The sequence below is a fragment of the Stegodyphus dumicola genome, chromosome X2, assembly GCF_044657685.1.
Source record: "Stegodyphus dumicola isolate Sdum_Otavi_A_Nest chromosome X2, ASM4465768v1".
Taxonomy (NCBI): Eukaryota; Metazoa; Arthropoda; class Arachnida; order Araneae; family Eresidae; genus Stegodyphus; species Stegodyphus dumicola.
The window spans coordinates 113,987,192-114,009,331 of NC_140781.1; the positions used below are offsets into that span (position 1 = coordinate 113,987,192).

A 22,140-nucleotide genomic window follows, 5' to 3' on the forward strand; every position below is an offset into this window, starting at 1 on the left:
AATTTTAAAAAATTGGGTGTGTTAAATTAAAGTATATCATTAAACAAATTTTTTAAAAAAAGAAAATCGGAAAGGTTTCAGATTTTATATTACGTCCAAAGGGGCATTTTTTTAACATTTTGTGTGTTACCTTTATTTATTAAATATCATGTTCTTCGAACTTAAGCCATAAAATTCAGTTCAAGAGCAATATTGCAAAGTAATTTTAAATTGAGAATTGTTAATCAAAAATTCATTAAATTTTTACAAAATATGAATTTGATAATAACACAAATTTTAAATTTGGGCTTCCAGATGGCCATATTCTCAGGAGGATTATGTCATTCAAAATTTGATGGCTCTAGGTACCATAGTTTCATCACTATGAGAGAAACATACATACATTTATGCAGGTTCTTCATTATTTAATTTATTCAAATATAATACAGTGCGATAATATTTGGTGGCAACAGTTTGAAAAGTGAAACGGACATTCAGAGTGATTCGATGCAAAAACGCAAAATGAAAACAATAGCCTCTCAGGGACAAAGCCCCTTTGGACGAAAAATAGAAATATTTCCATCATTTGAAACATTTTGTAACTGGAGGTGTATGTCTATGACCAGTGTTGTGAAACTAAAGGTCATTTAAAGCCTTTCTGGACACAGTGAATCATTTTGTGTATCACAAGTTATTTTATGCATTCCAATAATCCGGTTTTTAAAATTTCAGATGATTGATGGGTTTGATGTTAAGTGTCTGAATCTCAAGTTTTTAAGAAGTCTAATAGCTATTGTCAGCCAAGAACCTGTTTTATTCAATTGTTCTATAAAAGAAAATATAATGTATGCAATAGAAGACAGTGTCAGCCAAACAGATATTGAAAATGCTGCACAGGCTGCTAATATTCATGACTTTATAATGCAGTTACCTCAAGCAAGTATAAATAAGATACATAATTTTAAAATTTTAATTGCTCTTATTATTAAAGCAAAGTATTTCTATGCTATTTGTAATCATGGATTTAATTTATTTGTGGTTCATTTTAATATCTAGGGCTACAACACCATTGTGGGTGAAAGAGGAACTCAACTTTCTGGTGGTCAAAAACAAAGAGTTGCTATTGCTCGTGCATTAATCAGGAACCCTCAAATACTTTTACTGGATGAAGCAACATCAGCTCTTGATACTGAAAGTGAAAAAGTATGTTCCAAATTTTAGGATATAAAGATATGGTAGTTGAAAAAAATGGAAGCAGTTAAACATTTTAATTTTTTAAATAAATGCAGTTTTACTTAATTTTATGCTCAAAGTTGTAAAAATTTATTTCTGCTGTTCAAAACATTTCATCGTAATGTGTGTATGGTAATCTGTGTTACCTATGTTATTACTTTATAGCTAAAAAATGAGTTTGTTTAGCTGTACCTAATGTTTATAGTCATTCTTCCTTTCTTTGGTGGTGTTTCTGAATTATTCAAAATTAGTAACTGCTTAAAAAATTTGTTTAATGCATTTTAAAAATTTTCTTAATCGGTTTAAAATTTTGTTAAATATCTAATTTTAGAAATTGAATTAAATGGGCCTAGAAAGGAAGCTTTGTATTATAAAGCTGAATTATTAGATCTTTAAGCTGTACTGTGTTTGTCACTGATGTTGCTTTATATACCAAGTTTTGCAAAAAAATAATAGTACCTCTAAGACCAAAAACAAAAGAGGGGGAGAAAATAAATTTTTCAAGAAAAAAGAAAATGTGCAGGAAAACATGGTATATTGCAGTGATTATTTTGCTGGAATATTATATCACTGTTTCCTTTTTTAATTTATAGTATTATTACATTAACGTAATCAAGGTCATATGTGTCAAAACTGTAAAGTGGCTGATTAAAGTAAACAGTAGCTGATATGAGTCAAGCTTTCTATAATAAAAGCTGTATTATTTTTACATTCATAATATCTTCTAATTGTAACCTTTACTTTCATACAGATATGTAATATTTTTAGTATTTTTCTCAGTTTTGTTGACTTTCCAGTTTGAGTGAGCATACTGTAACTCTTTAAAATTGATAGCATGTTAGGGAAAAATTAAGAACTTTACATTATGTAAATTTTGCTAACAAGTCTCTGATATTGCATTTGTTATTTTGTCTCAAATCCAGAGCAATATTGTAGAATGCAAGAATTGAAGCCAGAAATCTAGGATCTTTTAATAGACATTGTCCTAAAATACAGTGTCAGATGAAAGATTCTTGAATATAATTAACAGAAACAAATTTCCACTCTTGAAAATAGTATCATACAAGACAAATCGTTGGTTCCACATACTTATGTGAATCATTGTTTTCATTAATGAATATCACAGAATCAAAGTAAAAATCTAGACACAAATGAACATCTTGATGGTTGCTTACGAGCAGGAATAGCACCATACTCTCCTAATTATGAAGCATTTGGCAGTGACATGGAATACCAGATATCATACGGATTTTAAGAATTGCATTTTTTCTCCCCAAAAGAACTTTTGTATCAACAGTTGTAAAAGCAAAGAATTCATACTTTTTTGCATTATTTAGTAATTATTAATCTTATATCAGAATGCAAATCAGTATTTTTTGGTATATTATGTGTATCAACCTATAAATTTACCTTTAAAAATAAATGTGCCCGTCGGTATCCTAGAATCTGCTCCCCTAAGGTACAAAAAGTTTGGGGATCACTGGTGTACAATGTACTTTATTTATTAATATTATTGTCATATTTATTAATAATGTTGTTACCATGCCAAATTGCTGAAACTGTACTGAATTATGTAGGTGGCATGAATTTATTGTTCTATATCATTTTCACTCTTGCTCATAGTTTCACATATCCACAGTCTGGTATAAATTTCCTGCAGATAATAGGGGCACTTCTGTAAAGTGATGAAATTGAGTCATATTATGTCCATTGGCAGTGGCTAGAGGAAAAAGTCAATCTTAAAGCTTTACAGATATATATAGGCTATAAATCTTCAGGCTGTTATTTTCTATTTTCATTTCTTCTCTGCTTATTTCTTAATAATTGGCAATGTCAGTAATCAGGAAAGACCAAGTATCTATTTAATGTGGTGGCATAGCCATTTTTAATGCATTAACATAACTAGAAGCTGCATGCTACACTAATTAGTGCTAATTTAAGTTTTAAATTTGTCCAAAATATGTATTAAAATTTAAAAGGGCAAAAAATATATTTTTAATACTCCTTACTCTAGAGCAGCTTTTCCCAAAATGTGGGTTGCGACTCGGCACCGGGTCGCAGAAAAATTCAGCTGGTCCGTGGCAAAAATTGTAAAAACACAAAAAAATCTGTAACATTTTGCTCTAAATTTCATATTTTTCGAAACTTTTTCAAGTATTGCAGATGGCAACCCTTTACCACTATTTCCTACCAGACGGTTTAAATTCGGATGCTCTGATTGGCTGATTTCGATTCGTCATTCAGTGCCTTCTCGGGAAATGCACCGCAAACTCACGTGTATCAAAACAAGGTTATGTTTAAATTTTTGTTACCTATTTTATTTGACAATAGTTATTATTACCTATTATTAATAGCAACTTCATTGGTAAGTAATAAAAATACTTTTTCTTTTAAATCATTAATAAACAAATTCTTTTTATTAAAGCTTTCAACCTTTTTTAAAATGGATAAATGGTTAATCAAGAAAACAACATATTTAAATGATGATGATCAACCAAGCACAAACCAAGCAAAACATCATGATCGTGAAGAAACTGTGCCTGAAGCACCTAAAGCAGATATACAGCGCCAAAATAACAAGCGTAAAGCTACTTGGACTCGCAACTATTGTGACGAATATTTACGCTTTGGGTTCATTGACGGCGGCAGTCAAAATAATTTGCCGCTATGTCTTATTTGCAATGAGCAACTTTCAAATGAAAGTATGAAACGGTCAAAGTTGAAACGGCATTTAAATACACTCCATTCTGAGTATTCTGATAAGCCAATTAACTCTTTTACTGATAAGAAAAATGAATTAATTGCTGCTAAAAAATTAAAAATACACTCTTACCTCACCAGTCAAATAAAAACATCACTTTGACATCTTTTTGAAATTTCCAAATTAATAGCTGAAACTGGGTATCCTCATAGTGCTGGAGAAAAATTAATACTTCCCGCTTTGAAAATTGTTGCAAATAATTTATGCGGAATAAAGGAAAAATGTTTATTTTCGGCGATACCATTATCAAGTAATACAATTAAACGGAGAATTGATGATTGCGCGAAACATTTAGAAGAAGAACTACCGTATTTGACGGCACATAAGACGCACCCTTATTTAGAAGGCCACACACAAGGAAACAAAGTTTGAATATTCCGCGCGAGAACGTTGTACCACAACAACTTAAAATGTGGTTTCTTTTAGTTCTCACGTTTTATAAAAGCCAAATAAACAATCATTGAATGCAACGGCATTTTCAAGTTCAGGCCAAGATGGAGCTGGGCATCGAAGTTTATGTTTTTTGTTTTTTAGCAGTTTTCAGTTGATCTTCCTGCAGTCGCCAAGTACGTATAATTTTTCTACTGAAATGCCTTGCTGCTGCTCTGTTTCCATGCACTTTGGCGTAGTTTAACACTCCTAGTTTATACTGAATTGTATAGCTTAATCTCTTGTTTCCTGTAGTCATATTTTCCAGGGTATTTAAAAAAAAATAGTTTTAAGCACCGATACCGACATATGTGCCGGCTGAGTCAAAAAAAGTCTATGTAAAGAAGGAAAGGCTCCATAGACGTAATGTGACCATCGAACCTGTTCGAACTTCGACATCAACTTCGAGCTTTGGCGCTTTGTAGCGACAGATATTTCACGCATGCGCAAAATAATTATGGCAGATGTAGAAAACGTTATGTGTGTCTAGACCTTTATCCGGGCTAAAAATAGCATTCAGTATTGAAAGTTAACCATCCTTCACGTATAAGACGCAGGTAACTTTTTTGAGACCAAATTTAGGAAAAAAAGTGCGTCTTATATGCCGTCAAATACGTTAGTTGCTCAAGTAAAATAGAGCAAGTTTTTTTTGGGGGGGTGAGGTCTTGCAAATAGATAAAAGCACAGATATCGAGGATAATGCAAATCTAATGTGTTTTATCAGATATATTGGTGAAAACACCATACAAGAAAATTTTTTGTTTTGTAAAAGGCTGCCGATAAGAACGACCTCAGATGAAATTTTTAAGGCTACCAATGATTTTGTCACGGTATTGATTGGATGAAGTGTGTTGGGCTAAGTAGCGACGGAGCACGTGCAATGACAGGCTTTCATAAAGGTTTGTTTAAACAAATTCAGGAATTAGCAATTAATTGTGTATGGGTGCGCTGTAGTATCCATAAACAAGCGTTGGCAGTAAAACGAATGCCTTGAAATTTAAACGCGAAGTTAAAAGAATGTTTCAAGTTTGTAAACTACATAAAGTCTCGTCCATTAACTAGCAGACTTTTTATCGAATTATGCAAGAAAATGGGGAGTGAGCATAAACACTTCTTTTTGTATTGTAATTCATGATGGCTTTCAAAAGAAAACGTTTTGAAACGTCTGTTTGAGCTAAAAGACGAAGCCTTGGTATTTCTGAATGAACACCCACCATTTAAAGAAGATGCTATTTTTCCATTTAAGGATAGATTCTACGATTTCGAGTGGTTGATAAAAGTAGCTTATTTGTGCAACATATTTGCTAGGTTCAATGAATTGAATTTAAATTTGCAAGGCTTTGGTTTAAATATTTTCAAAGTATCGGAAAAAGTCGCTGCAATCATTTAAAAAATGACTCTGTGGAAACGACAACTTTCAAAAAGAAATTTTAAATCTTTTGAAACATTACATAAATTTATTGAAACCCATTCAAACTACGATGAAGAAGATTTACATCTTGAAACACTATCAGTTTCAATTTAAGAACATCTTTCAGAGCTAATAAATAGTTTTAAAAACTACTTTCCGGATATTCCTTCAAATAATATGTGGATTAAAGATCCTTTTTCTGTCGATATTGAAAAGGAAGAAATGCTTAATCTTAGTGAATAAGAAGCTGATAATTTAATTGAATTTTATGCTACACCGATCTTAAAAAAGTGTTTGAAACTGTACCATTAATTAATTTTTGGTTGCGCTGTCAAAAGGAATATCCAAGCGTAAGCGAAAAAGCGATGCAATTTTTTATGCCTTTTGTCACCACTTATATGTGTGAAACTGCGTTCTCAGCCCTGGTGTACTTAAAAAATAAGTATCGAAACAGATTGGATGTCAAACCTAATTTAAAATTACTATGTGATGAAAAACATCATCCTTCTCGCTAAGGTATGTAAAACAAAATTTACTTTAAATTTTGAATGAAGATAATGGATTGTCTTTAATTAATTATGTTTTTGTTATATAATTATTTTACAATTTTTGTGTATGAAATAAACAAACAAATAACTTTAATTTTGATTTTTATTAAAAAATAAAATTTGTTTTGCAAATAAATGTTTTTTTACAAGGTTGGTCACGAAAGATTTTTAAATCTCGTACCGGGCTACGGTCAAAAAAGTTTGGGAAACGCTGCTCTAGAGCATAAAAATTATATTATGATTTAATTTATGTTCGCAAATATACACCATGTCCACAACCCGGCCTTTATTTCCAAAATCATCGGTCAAGACATAGACTTCCACTTACAGAACTGTTTAAATGATGTAACCATTCATGTTTGGATGTAACTATTCATGTTCTTTCAAATTTAAAATATTTAAAGTTATAAAAATTCCAAAATCTAAATTTTTATACTTTCTTCCAGTCTCTATACTAACATTTAAAAATTTGTGTACTTTTACAAAAAAATAAATAAAATAAAATACAAAAAGTGCAATTTCTGTACAACAAAAATTGATCAACATATTTAATACTGAAGTTGCAAATAATAATCAAAGGTTGTACACAAATCAAAGGGTAAAATGCTTGCATGTGTGCATAACTAAAAGTAAAAATGAAATATATGTTAAGAGGAAAGGTTTCTCGTGACATATATTTATAGAATAGAAGAGAAACACGCCAATGTGACAATCAAAATTGCAATAACAACCTTGTATTTAGTGTACATATATTAAAACACTCAATCGATTTTGAGGGCAGATAAAGGTCCCTCCTCATCAGGAGAATGAAATTACTAGAAAGGAGGACAAAGAAGAAAAATAAAATATTAGCAAAGGAGTCTCAGAAACACGTGGTCGTAACTGGATTTTGAATCAGAGTTACACTGGCCGCCTACTTTTACTGAGCCAGGCTATCTGATCAAACATAAAACATATAGACTAAAATGCAAAAAAAAATCAGAGAAGACAAAAATAGGGAGCAAGGGGCAACTGTACCTTCATGCACCAAGTCTGAACCTCGAATAAAGGGAAAGCATGCCATGAAATGAAGTATCGATGAGTATATAGTCCTGGGGACTTTGACTCAGAAGTTATTTACCCTACGGGGTACGCCTTAGTGATGAAATAAATCCACTTTAGTAATTTAAAGCGGAAAATTTCTTATAGTAACATCGTCGCTTGGGTGTCACCATCTGTTGGAGAGTCAGGAAATAACAAGAAATAAAATTCAAAACTTAGCTTTCCTCTTCTGCGAAATCAAGAACAATCTTCACTGCTAAGAAAGCGATAGAAAGTTTTTCTGTACTGCGTTTTGCGGATTTGATCTTAACTGCAACGTCGTTCATATCTTGAATGAATTTAAACACTTTAGGATTTGAAAAAACTTGGGATATTGGATTATCATCTTCTACCGGGATCTTCTGTTGTTTAATGATGGCACTGAATGGGATGTTTCTTTGAATTTCTTTAATTTCGGTTTCAGATTTAGATGCGAGTGCTGGGAAATCTTTAAGATTATAAACGGAAAGCACTGACTGACTGACTGATAACTTATAGCCAGAATACCACTGAGATCAGTAGTTTATCTGGCTCGATCAAATTTAGGCCAGATGTTCACAATAACATAGAACTATCTTCACATAATGTCCGCCGTAATGAGGAGCAAAGACGGATAAAGAATAGGAAGACCAGCAACGCAAGAGCTCACTAGCAAGTAACCGGCCCGATAAAGGCGTGACTAAGTGGGAGCCATAAAATGAGTGTAGAATGTGAATAAAACTAGTGAATTTAAGTAATACACAGTACAATAAATGAATAAGATACAAAATTAAGAATACTAATAAACACATTAGGTACACTGCTCAAAAAAAAAAAAAAAAAAAATGGGACAGTGCTCTTGTCTTCTGTTCTGTTCTTCTAAAAAATGGGATCTTCTGTTCTACTGGGCCGATTGACAAAATTCAAACTCGAATACGCGACTTAGGATATATATAGCACTATTCTAACATAGGTATTTTGACACAAAATCGGACTTTTTCTGAAATAACATACCAATTTTTTTCCATATTTCGATTCTACGACTCAAATTATGCCAGAATACCAAGTTTTGTAAAAATCGTACGAGTAGTTTTTAAAATATTAGCTCCTCAATGTTAATTGAATTTGGCAAATAGTTATTAATATCTCTTTTTTTATTAAACTTTGTTGGTTTTTTCTCTCACATTTCGAAATTTAGGTTCATTCCAAATAAAATTTACCCATTTTTTGTGTTTTAGTTTTTAAATTTCTATTTTTAAATAATTTTTATAAATTTTTCGAAAAAAACTTTGAATTATAACCTATAAAATTTTTACCATCATTTTAAAGTAGGTGTATTTTTAAGCATATCTGCAAAAAATTAGACTTTTTTATTCAAAATTTTCTAAGATATACACGAATTTACATATTTTCGAGTTTTGAAATTTGGCATCTTTTTTTGAGCGATAACGCTAAATGTGGTCTATGGATTTTTTTTAAAGTGAATTGCCACAGCTATTTTTAACCTTAAATTTCAAGTAAAATTTTACGGAGAATTAATCATATGACATTTTTTCCCTCAATAATGCATAATAAATATTTATTAGTACTGTATGAAAAGCTATTTTTTTTTATAGATGATATTATTCATATTTTTAACTATTTTTTTTAATTTCTCTCTATCTTCCTTTTTTTTAAAAAAAAAATAAGAGTAAATTTTTGTAAGAGTAAATTTTTACCTTCGGCGTTTTATCGTCTTTATTTGGGCCAAAGAAATTCCTCATGTTATCTATCTAGTTCCATTGCATTCTCCTATTGCATTCGATTGCATAGCAGTCATTCCACACCGTTTAGTGTTGAATGACAGCTAGTTTTATAACTGAACCATTTTTCTCTGAAGAGCAGTCGACAGCTGGACCACTGTGATTGCAGCTCACTTAGAGTCAGTGTTAAAATGTTTCGTGATACATGAACTGCAGTAACGTGGCATTTTAGATACTACGATTTTTATGCAGGACTGGGCCCCACCTCACGTGTGTCGCACAGTTACTTAGGCAACATTTCATGAATGAACGTCATATAGGCCAACACTTCCCCTCTTCCCCACCAGAACTCAACCTCTGTGACTTTTGGCTATGGGGTTATCTCAAAAGCACTGTTTATGGTGATAATCTAAACAATTTGGCAGAAATGAAAAATGTGATACACTGACATGTCCGTAACATTCCTCCTGATATGCTAAGAGCTGCTGTTGACAATGCAGTAACAGGATTTAACTTACTTTCGGAAAATGCTGGACGATGCATTGAACATGCTTTGTAACACGTTTCGGAAAATATTAAACTCATTTTAAACAGATGTTTTCGTCTCTTATTTCATTTAACAATATTGTATACAGCGCCATGTTTGCCCTGGTGGTGAGTTTTTGAACTCTTTTTTTTTTCCGCGGAAAATAAATTCCCATAACCTCCTTTACACAATTCTCAAGTTTGATAACATTTGGTCCGGTAGTTTTCCTTTTATGACCATTTCAAACTGGAACTTTAATTATAACCACCATGTAAATTAAACTTTAAAAGTTTGACAGTTTGGTTCAAGTCCCAGCTTTAAAAATATATATAAAAATACAATCTTTTATATTAATTCTCTTAGAAAGAATATTTTAAGAAGCTAATTTTTCTCTCGCGTTATAGATTGTATAAAAAAAGTGATCTTTAATATGATTTAGATTGTTTCAGCCGATATAAGAATCGGGTAACTCGGTGGTACAGAATAAACCCCGCAGGACTGTTTTATTTCATTGTCATTTAGCAAAAATCCGTTAATTAAAATATTTATCCTTTGGACTTCACTTTAAATTTTATTTATAGTAAAAATGACTAGAAAATGAAAAGCTGTCTTCAGCTGAAACGCAATTCATGTAATTGATATTTTAAAAAATTGACAAGAATGCAAAATTTATGGAAGTCTAGCAATCTAAAAATCTTAATTTTCTTGTGTGAGCACTGAAAATAACTGTAGAAGGAGAGAAGAAAATTAGGGAGAAAAGTAAGCAAAAATTTGCAGGGAAAATTTGGCTGTCAGACATACCAAGATGTTTCAAAAAATTGGACGCTTTTGAATATACTTTCAGGATACTTCAAAGAATTTAGACGTTCAAAGAGAAAACACTTGGACGTGTACACCAGCAAATACCATCAATTGAGCTTTTGTTAACAGAAAAGACAAAAACGATATCATTGCAGATTAAAGTGTAGAGCGACTGGTTTTGGACTATATGGTTGTATAAATTTAAATTACGTTATAGAACATATCGTATCATAAATGGAGAATCCCATGATTTTCTCAGTCGAATTATTTGAAGATTCAGGAGTTTATCCAGTATTGTATGTGGATGTCACCTATAGGCGTTTTTTTCCCTCCTGGTGAAACAGCGATGGAGCGGTAAAGTCGCCGAACACTGGTAGTTCGGCCCGAGATTCGAATCCCGCGAACGGGCTTGCTGCATGGGCTTTTTCGTAGTTTTCCCCATGTGTAATGTGTATGCGAGCCAGTTTCCCTTAGAAAGTCCTCCACGAAAGCATCCCTCGACTTAGGCGGATAGTAATTTGTGCTTTGTCATAATTAAATAAACCAAAACCTCTTGATGAGACCAGTCTTTCCTTTCATCTCATACCTTCAAAATGTTTAGCCTCTAAAGACTGATAAAGGCTCTCACCAAATACTTCGTGAAAAACTTTCTAAGGGAAACCAGCTGTCATACACGGTACTCATGAGAAAATTCACTAAAACGCCCATGCAACCAGCCCGTTTAGCAGGATTCGAACCCCGGAGTAAACTACCAGTGTTCAGCGACTTCACCGCTCTGCCGTTTGTGGGCTTTTATGAAATGGAAAGAGATAACTTTATTCAAAATGATTGTCAGAAATATCAAGATATTTCGAAAAGTTGGATGCTTTTTTATATACTTGCAGAATGCCTAAAGAAAAAGACCAAGAATAAAGTAGAATGCCTGAAGAAAAAGAGAAGAAAAAATAAATTTTTTGCGTAAAATTTAGTATTAGTATTTTTTTTAATTCAAAACCTTTTAATCTTATGATATTTGATTCTTGCGATTTCAAAAATAAAATATTTGACTAAAATATGAATAACATTTTAAGAAACCAAATGTCGGATAAAATTGTGTAAAGCAATGGGCACAATGATAAAACAGTTTAAAGCAGTGTATGCAAGTCATCCTAAGTTAAAATGTCGGTTATACATCTCTCTTATTTATATATATCTTTTCTCAACGGAACATTGAAAGGCGTGTTAACTGTGCTTTACTGTATTTTCTCTTTTAATATATGCAGTTTTCAAACGCATCGTAGTCTGGGTTACAAAGTATTCTTCTGAAAGAAACGCAATTCAAATAAATAAAATCATATTCTGGAAAATTTATATTAATAAATATATTTAAAATGAATGTTCGAAGGAATAAATAGAAAGTTTTAAAACAATTATCTGAAGAGACAATGCAACACAAACAACTAAAATAAAAGTATAAAAATTTAAAAATTACCTAAAATAACAACTATGACAAAAAATATAAATAAAGAAAACTATTTGATAAAAAATAAACGCTGTACCTTTATTTACGCAGTTCGAATAGGTAAATAGAAATTTTTAAAACAGTTATTCGAAAAAAAAAAAAAAAACATGCAACTTAAACAATTAAAATGAAATTCGAAAAAGAAAAAATTACTTAAAATAATAAGTTATAATTAAAAATATAATATAAAGAATATTATTTGGAAAAAAGGAACGATGGTGACTTTTTTTCCTCTCACGGGAAAGGAAACTAGGTTGCTATATATTAAGAAGTTCACCAAGTGAACTATTCTTGGCGCAACCTAGAAAAAAAAGTGCCAACATAAATTTGTGAATTTCTCCGTAAATTTCGCTCCAAATTTTACAAAATTTCATATTTAGGCGTAATTTGAGTTGTAGAATCGAAATATGTAAAAAAATTGGTATGTTATTTCAGAAAAAGTCCGATTTTGTGTCAAAATAATCCTAATATATATCCTAAGTCGCGCTTTCGAGACATGAAGAACGCAATTTGAATTTTTGTCAATCGTCCCAGTAGAACGGGAGATATAGCACTGTCCCATTTTTTTTTAGCAGTGTACATTATTTACAGGTGGGCACTAGGTGGGAAAGTTCTAGTCCCTGATAAGGTGGGCCGCAAGTGGGTGCAGTTTGGCGTCCTCATTCAATATTTCGTAGGTAAAGATATCAAAATTTCTCATATGGTCACAGTTCAGAGCTTTCATGAAAAATTTCCTGTTGATCTTATTGAGGTGCTGTTCTAGAGTGTCCAGTTTTAAGTCACAGTGCAGTGTAGCATTGCTCACAAAAAGTGAGCATGGGTGATAAGCTTTAAGCATGGGTGGCTTTAAGCATGGGTGATAAGCTTTAAGCATGAGCATGGGTGATAAGCTTTTGTTTTGCATGATTTGAAGTCTTTTTGATCCTCCTTGGTAGCCGTGCACCAGGCCGGCGACGCATAGTTCATCAATGACCTAATTGCCGTGATATATACTAGCCTCTTTATCCTGAGGTTTAAGCTAGAATAATTACCCAATATAGGGATGAGACTATTTACAACAGTGAAAATTTTTCTTCTCACCTCTGTTATATGATCTCCCCAGTTTAATCTTTCATTTAGCATTACTCCTAAATATTTCGCCTTACTAACTCTAGGTATCTCTTCAGAGAATAAGAAGAGCTTGCTATTAATAGTCAACTGTGTATTTTTCCTCCTTATCATTAATAATTGCGACTTGCTGGCATTAATAGCAATCCTCCAAGTCGTACACCACTTTTCTACTACTGGTAGAAGCTTCTGTAACTTCTTGATTGCATGGTGTGCGTTTGCGGACTTAACGGCTAATGCCGTATCGTCCGCATAGCACCCAAGAAAGTGATTTCTGCCAATGTGAGCCCTAGGGAAGTCATGAACATAAAATAAATACAGGACGGGCACTAAAATGGACCCCTGTGGGACGCCTGCATTCTTAGTGCGTAAACTGGAGATGTCCTTTCCAATAGCCACAGTGAATTTCCTATTAGTGATGAAAGACATAATTAACTGAATCAGCTCTCTATCCATAGGGAGATTTATAAGTTTATAAATAAGCCCCTCATGCCAGACGCGGTCGAATGCCTTCGCCACGTCTAGCATGAGTAAGGCGACATTTTGTATCTTGTGGAGCGCATCCCCACAAAACTCAACGAGCCGAACCAGCTGCTTCGTTGTTGAAAGCTTTCTCCGGAAACCAAATTATTCCGGAGGCAGTAATTCAATATAGTTTTTCAATCTGCTATAAATTATTCTCTCAAAGACCTTTCCTAGTCCCGGAAGCAAGCTAATGGGCCTGTACCCATCTGGCTTAGTGTTATCCTTGCGGGGCTTAGGCAATAAAATAACTTTTGCGATTTTCCATTTTGTGGGAAAATAGCATTGACTAAGACACGCATTGATAATACTCGTGAATTTTGTCACAACATTGCAGGGCAGATTTCTAAGTGCATGATTATCAATACCGTCTATGCCAGGGGCCTTTTTGACTTTAAGCTTCTTTGTGATTTCTTTAATCTCACTGGGGGTAGCAGTGGCCATGTAGCTCTTAGCAGTGTGGGCATTAAGCCAATCCCTAACAAAGTAGCATGCCTCATTGACAAAATTAATGTCCATGGGCGTCATGTTAGGTCTGAACTGCTCTTCTAAATGGTCCGCAAGGACCGTCGATTTGTCTTTATTATTGAGAGCAACAGAGTTTTCAGTATAAATCTGCTTATTGCATGTACGCTGCCTTTTCAAGTTACGCATGAACGTCCAGAGAGTGCCATCATTCGGACTAAGATTCTGAATTTTTTTCCTCCCATACATCTCTCTTATGCTCATCTATTTTCTTTTCAATTAATTTATTTAATTTGTTCATATCTCTTTTAACGTGAGGGCTCCATGTAAGGTGCCACGCTTTCCTCATCCTATTCCGGTCCTTAATCATCTCTCTAATTTCCTGTGGCAGAATGCCAGCGTTATTATTTCTTCTCACGTGTCTAGATGCATTTTAATAGCATTATTGATTGAATCAGTGAGGGTATCAACTGCATCATCTATATCTTTCCGCGAGTTCAGAGTATCAAAGATGGGCGGATTCTGACTTAGAAACTTATTCCAGTCAGTCGTGCGGATCATTTCATTTTCTGCCTCTTTAGTAGTGCCTAGGTAAGCAATGACCGGAATATGGTCAGAGCTCAATTCGTGCTTTACTTCAGTATAAATAGGGATTGAAGTATTTGTCAGAAGAATACCAAGAAGGTCTGCATTTCTTCGGTTCTGTGGTCTGTACGTATACTCCTCAGTAACATGCAGGTCAACTGGTGATTATTTATAAATTCATTGAGGACCTTACCATTTTGGTTAGTTTTACGGCACCCCCACTCGGAGTGCTTTGCGTTTGAGATGAAATTACTTGATAAACTATCTTTTCGTCTCTGGATTCGGTATGTAGACGACACTTTCGCGCTTTTCGATGGTAATAAAGAAGATTTATCTGAGATTTTTATCTGTTATAAATTCAATTGATCCAGCCATCCAATTCACTCTTGAAATTGAATCCAACAATTCCCTCTCCTTCCTTCATATTCTTATAATCCGCAATAAAACTGATTTTAGCACTACTGTGTACCAAACACCCTTTGTAGTTTGTTTACCACCCCATGCTAAGTCATGCCACCCTGTTAAGCAAAAAATGGCTTCTTTTTTTATTATGTATTTCGCGCACTCACAGTTTGTTCCTCAGAATCTTTGCTTGCTATTGACCGAGGATTTTCTCCAGTGATCATTAATAAAGCCATTAAAAAATTTTCAAATTCCCATCAAAAAAGATATTCCACTGTTAGAAATAATATTAATAACCTTGTCGTGCTTTCATTTTATCCCTCTGTTAGTTATAAAGTTGCACGGATTCTCCAGAAATTCAATTTTCAAGTCAGTTTCTCCCCTATCAATAAAATTCATGGTTCGATTCTAAAAGATTGCGTTTCTAACTTCAATTCTTGGGGAATTTATAGTATATCGTGTCAGTGTGGCTTGAGATACATTGACCAAACAAAAAGAGCATTAAAGCTTCGTATCAAGGAACATGAATCTTAAATCCCAAAAGGCAAAATTAACAAGTCTTCAATAGCGTATCATAGTTGGAAATTTAATCATAATTTTGACTTCATTATTTCTAAAGCTGATTATCCAAAAGGCTTCTTCCATTGGTGAATTGGATTTTCTAGAGGCTTTTCATATTCACAAGGATTTAGCATGTTTAGTGAATGATTTTAAGTCCAATCCAGTAAATCCTAACGCCTTTAAAATTCTATTAACATAATTCTTGGTTATTATTTTTGCCGATAGATGGCGTTGCCTCCTAGCGTTTGGTACTACCGGATGATATAAAAAGTCGTTACAGAGGTTGCTTTCCCTTTAATCTGTTCGCATAGAATCACATCTCCTGCAGATTTTTATAATCTGCCTATGAATATTTTCAACGCGTTCATATTTATTATTTGCACTATCCTACACAAGCCACATGCCAATGAGCCTATTAATCTTAAAATCTTTCCTCTCCGCTTTCTGCTTTAGTGTTGTATTGTGTATAAAAATTTATAAAAACCAAAAAAAGTATAAAATATAAAATACAAAAAAATTATAAAACCTAAAAACTTATAAAAAATATTATGATTCTTAAGTTTTTATTATCTCATCTCTATCCCTAAACTTTCTTGAGCCAGTGGCTCCCTCTAGTGTGCATCAAGTAATTCACTTATGCAAAATCTTTCTCATTTCTGCTCGCTTTTAGTAATTATGATGAGGAGGTAAATTGTTTTGAACCATAGGAACTCCGTAATTTTCAAATCATTGGCATCATTGGCTTTCCCTTTATTCGAGGTTCAGACTTGGTGTGTGAAGGTGCAGTTGCCCCTTGTTTCCTTTTTTTTTTTTTTTTGTCTTCGCTGATTTTTTTGCATTTTAGTCTATGTATTTTATGTTTGGTCAGATAGCCTGGCTCAGTACAAGTAGGCGGCCAGTGTAACTCTGATTCAAAATCCGGTTACGACCACGTGCGTTGCTGATAACGACCACATGTTTCTGAGACGCCTTTGCCAATGTTTTATTTTTCCTCTTCTTTCCCCTTTCTAGTAATTTCGTTCTCCTGATGAGGAGGGACCTTTAGCTGCCCTCGAAATCGATTGAGTGTTTTAATATACGTATGCTAAATACAAGGTTGATATTGCGATTTTGATATATTTATATATTATATAACTATTGCATATTGAGTGATGAGCATTTTTGTGCAGAATTGATCGAGAAAATAATTTATTAATATAGTTTTTTCAAAATGGTGCTCTTATTGACAGAATATTTTAGAAAACACTGGCAAGCTTGTGTATTTGGCATGTAGCCAGCAAATAACATTATTTACATTAATTAAAAGTGAAAATGTATCTAGTTTAAAGATTTTTTTGCTTGATTTATAGGGTTCAGATTCTGAAGTAGTAAAACTGCATGAGAATACTAATATACTTTTATTGTTTGGAAACTTTTAAAATTTTTCTGTAAAAATTGTATCAGCACACTAAATGTAACATATTATGCTAAAAATATATTTACATGTGGCCCGTGGCAAAATTTTGCCATTTTTGGCGGTACGTAGATACCGAGTTTGTGCAGCTCTTTGACTTGTTATTATGGCTTTGTGTAGCCGCCGTCAAAAATCGCCGCTAAACGAAGACAAAATAACAAGTCAAAGAATTGCACAAACTCAGTATCCATGTACACATCGACCTATTTTCACTTCAAAAACATCAGAGAATTGCACAAACTTGGCATTGCACACTCCCTTGACTTTGTCCATGTACACATCGATTTATTTCCACTTAAAAATGTCAAAGCACCCAATTCTACAGTAGAGCCAAACAAAAAGTACATAATCTCAGTAAACTACATTTAAAATCAAACAATAAAATAACATAGAACAGGAAATTCATCTTATGCATCTAAGCACTACACAAAGCAAATATTCACTTACCTTATTTAAAAATTTCTGAGTCCGGATCGATTTTCGTTCCAGATCGTACAGAAATTCAAATTAATCTTACAACATTCAGCAATTCTACCGTCTAAACCACAAAACAAGCAATATACTTCCTAACCAACAAACACCAAAAGCCCTTACAAATCTTTTTCCCGTCATTCAAATTTACGGCAACTGTGGCACACAAAATTCCTTAACAGCATCCAAAAACTTCCTAAAATTATCTGAACTAGAATCTGTATATCGGCATCGCCGCATAAATTCACAAAAATAAGTGTCAAACGTATCCTCCGTAGAGCCGATATCCTCCGACGTCAACCATACTCATTTCCTTCCTACAAACAGGACACTTATAATGGCTGCTAAATAAACCTTCATTTATATTTCACCTGTCAATTAATGCACTTCCCCCCATTTCGTTCCAGATCGTACAGAAATTCAAATTAATCTTACAACATTCAGCAATTCTACCGTCTAAACCACAAAACAAGCAATATACTTCTTAACCAACAAACACCACAAGCCCTCACAAATCTTTTTCCCGTCATTCAAAATTTACGGCAACACGCAATCAGTTACGTCATAAAGGGGTTTCCATAGCATTCAACTACTCAGGTTATCATAAATACTAGCGTCTACATCCCAAAACGGCAGCCTATGAGAGAGGCGATTCTATTATTTTCATCGGGGAGTAGGGGAGTTAGAATGGTTTTCTGAGGAATGCAACGACAGTGGACTATATGTTTGCTTACATTTGGAAGTCCAAAAAATTGCTAAGGTGGATTGCCTTAGTTTCTACGGTTACTTACAAGGAAATATTAGGCAGTTTTTTCGGTTTGCTGATAGAGGGCAAATAGACAGTTTACATTTATAATCCGCGTTTATCTATTTAAACTTCAGAAGATTTAAGATGAAGCGAATATATTTAACACAACAGAACACAATCTTAAGACTTGGAAATCTTTTAAAAGACAACAGCAAATTTTTAAACATTACTGTAAAAAATATCTTCTCTTCTAATTATAATAATGAGATAATGCATGGATGAATTGTTAATTATATGATAACTATACATTTATAAAAAGTTTTTAATAATGAACTATAAATAATATTTTTAGTTATCGATGTATTGTTTTTTTATAAAGGTAAATTATCTATTTGCCCTCTATCAGCAAACCAAAAAAACTGCCTAATATTTCTCTGAAAGTAACCGCAGAAACTAGGGCAATCCACCTTGGCAATTTTCTGAACTTCCTAATGTAAGCAAACATCGTGCACTGCCATTGGCGTTCCTCAGAAAACCATTCTAACTTCCCTACTCCCCGATGAAAATAATAGAATCGCCTGTCTCATAGGGCTGCCGTTCTGAGATGTAGACGCTAGTATCATAAATGAAACAACAACTTCGCTATAATACAAAGGGCACCCTTCAATCTACTCTAACCCATATTATAAAAAAAAAGGTACTTGTAAATCACAAAAGAGTATCATTATGAATAGCATTTAAAAGGAAAAATCAGCCTCAAGGTATTCTAATTTATTTAGTAACTGAGCCCTCGATCGATGCAAGTTCAAAATGATATCAAAAATCACAAATTTTGAATTAACTCAGCCATTTCTTGTCAGAAGTCAAACTTTGTTTTATTTTTATAGTGAGTAAAACATTTCCTAAATATAAGGACTGGGCAAATGTATAAACAGTTAGATTTCATATTTTATAATTTTCTTTTAATTTAATTATTTTTGTTACTGGAATGTATGTCTGAGCTACAGTTGTGATAATAGAGGCTGAGTAAGGACTTTTGTACACACGATGCGTATTAAAAAATTTCAATTGAATATATATTTTGTTTAAAAAAATAGCAAGTATGTGTTTTGAATTCAATATTGTTTTATCTAACCTTAATTAATATAAAACTTAATGCTCTCTTTATTTAACAGTTATTGCATTTTTAAATGTTTAGTTTAATATGTGTATTTTTAATATGCCTTCTTAATGCATTTTCAGTTAGTTCAAGATGCCCTAGATAGAGCTAAACTTGGCAGGACCTGCATTATTGTTGCCCACAGACTTTCCACCATTCAAGGTGCAGACTGCATAGCAGTCATTGATCATGGAAGAGTTGTTGAAAAGGGAACTCATGATGAACTTATGAGCAAAAAGGGGTCTTATTATAAACTAATCAAAAAGCAGTGTATGTAACTTGCTAATGAAAAACTTCATATTATTTTATACACTTATTTATTATTATGTCCATTTATCTGCTAATAAAATATCTGTAATGAATTAGCTAACAACTATTTCAACATATATTACTTTTTCATTTATATATAATGTGAATTGAGTGTGAAAACCAAAATAGAGATCACATTCTTCTTAGCCATTCAGATTCCGCACTTAGTTGTAGAAGCCATTTATAAAATTTGGATATTTTGATGGTGATTACCTTAAATTACCCCAACTAATAGAGACAGGGGAAAAAGAGAATTCAAATACAACAGACCACACATGAATGAGCAGCCACTATCTGATTCAAACCAATAAACATAATACAGTACAAAGTCCGTAATCCGGACGTCCATTATCCGGAATGATCTATAATCTGGACCAGTGGCGTAACTAGAATTCTAGGGCCCTTATGCAAAAAAAAAAAAAAAAAAAAAAACTTCCTCCCCCAAAAAAATTCATTTTCCAGGAGCCAACATTTTGATAATGATTTTTATCAGATCAGGTTTAATAAGTTAAAAATCTGATATGGGGACACATGACTTCCTTGTATCGTCTATTAAATTGCACACTTTTTTTGGCTGCATTTCATTTAAAGTTATTTCCTCGAATAATTTTAACTTAATTACCCGATCCTTCAAAGCAAGTTGAAAATGACATCAAAAATTGCATTTTTAATAAAATATCCTGGCCGTACAAAACCTATAATATAATATAGGAACCTATAATCGTACGGAAGTCAAATTTCTTCTAATTTATTTTTTCATAACGAGTATAAAACTTTCCTAAGTTTTGGAACCGGTAGACCGAATGAAAAGTTAAATTTCGTTATTTGTCGAAAATTATGTTTTTTTAAATTTGACATAGCGTCATCTGGCATTTTTCGCGTCAGAGACGCTAACCACTATACTGGTCGGACGGCGAAAGCTCTTCTCTAGGGGGATTCAAAATAAAAGCATATCTTTTCTGTTTTGTATTCAGTTGAAATTTTGGTGTATGTATCACTGAATTCAGCTGTTTTTAATCTGCTTCGAAGAGCCCCCTAACTATGTCATATGACGCAGAGGGTCCCTGGAAATTTAAAATAAGACGGATTCTATATAGTAATTTCTTTTACAAAGTTTGAAATTTTGTTATTCATGATTTAAATTTAAGTCCCCGTAAAACTTTTTTTCATAATTTATATTCAAGTTACTTAAAACACAATTTTCGGAATTAAACTTCCTACATATGGGTTCCCTCTTTCTTGATACTTCTACTAAATTTATATTAGGAGTTAATAGAATCAATATTTCTTTAGTAAATAAATTATATATAGTAGTATTTATAAAAGAATCCATAGTCTTTTAATTTTAAACATATAAATGCAGTTTAGCAGGACATTCAAGGTCCATCTAAGCCTTCGGGCCCTATGCGATGGCATTCTTTGCATACCCTTATCTATGCCACTGATCCGGACCTCAAATCCACAAACTTATGCATGCGCGTCTAATGCGCGCTTCAGATAGTGAAGAAAGTGACACAGAGGTTATTGAAAACGAAAAAAATTTAGATTGACAAGTTAGTCGGTATTCTCGACACGGCAATTACAGAACTTGAATGGTGGAAGTTTGTAACTGAACAAGAAATTATGTCTGTTTATAGAATTAAAGAGAAAGTATTAGCACAAAAAACGAAGCAACTTAAACAACTTGCATTGAAAGAAATGTTTAATAAAGTAAACAAATAAATATTAAGCTTTTTTTTGTAAATTTTGGTACCCTTTACATCATAATTGCTGTTTATTTCATAAATTACGGTTTAATATTTTTAATTGTATAATTTCTGCATGCCATCTTACCAGATTTAAGTTGATGATCTATAATCCGAAAAAACCGTTAATCCGGAATCGCCGAAGTCTCAAAGAGTCCGGATTATGGACTTTGTACTGTACAGTAAAAGCTAAATTGTCCCCAAAGCTCAAGAAATGCTTTATATGTGAAAATTCTGATTATTTGAGCACATAAAATATCCAATTCACAATAGAAAAACTACATGACTAGAAAAAAAAATTTCAGTGTCTAGGCTTTTAAAAACATTCATCATATTTGTTTTCAGCTTGAATGTCAAACGCGTACATTTAATATTATATAAGACTTCTAAAAATTTCCATTTCACTTATTAAAGGTGACTCTTATTCATAGGCCTTAAACATAGGAAAGTAAAACGTCTTATCTGATAATGAAATCCCGTCAACCATGAAAGTTAATAGGAATCTGGCCAGACTTGGACCAATCATTCCAGCAGAATTTTGCTAGAACTGATAGCTCTTTAGATAATCAAGACATGAAAATTACATATGTAACATTAAAAGAACTTGCCATAATTTTTCATGT

The 22,140-nt window shown here is 32.9% G+C and overlaps 1 protein-coding gene across 2 annotated transcripts in view; it reads left to right on the forward strand.

The window, feature by feature from the left end:
- LOC118193907 (ATP-dependent translocase ABCB1-like) overlaps positions 1-19,849 on the forward strand; it is a 379,421-nt gene extending 359,572 nt beyond the window's left edge. Inside the window, exons 25-27 of one of the 2 annotated variants that reach the window (XR_015039173.1) lie at positions 712-919; positions 1,036-1,182; positions 19,547-19,684. Coding sequence is in view for 1 of the 2 variants with exons in the window: in XM_085809733.1 (XP_085665859.1) it covers positions 712-915; positions 1,036-1,182; positions 19,547-19,741 (546 nt within the window). In the remaining variant the exon portion in view is untranslated. Of the gene's footprint in view, positions 1-711; positions 920-1,035; positions 1,183-19,546 lie in introns of both variants that reach the window. The other variant, XM_085809733.1, reaches the window with a different exon arrangement.
- The last annotated feature ends 2,291 nt before the right edge of the window (positions 19,850-22,140 follow it).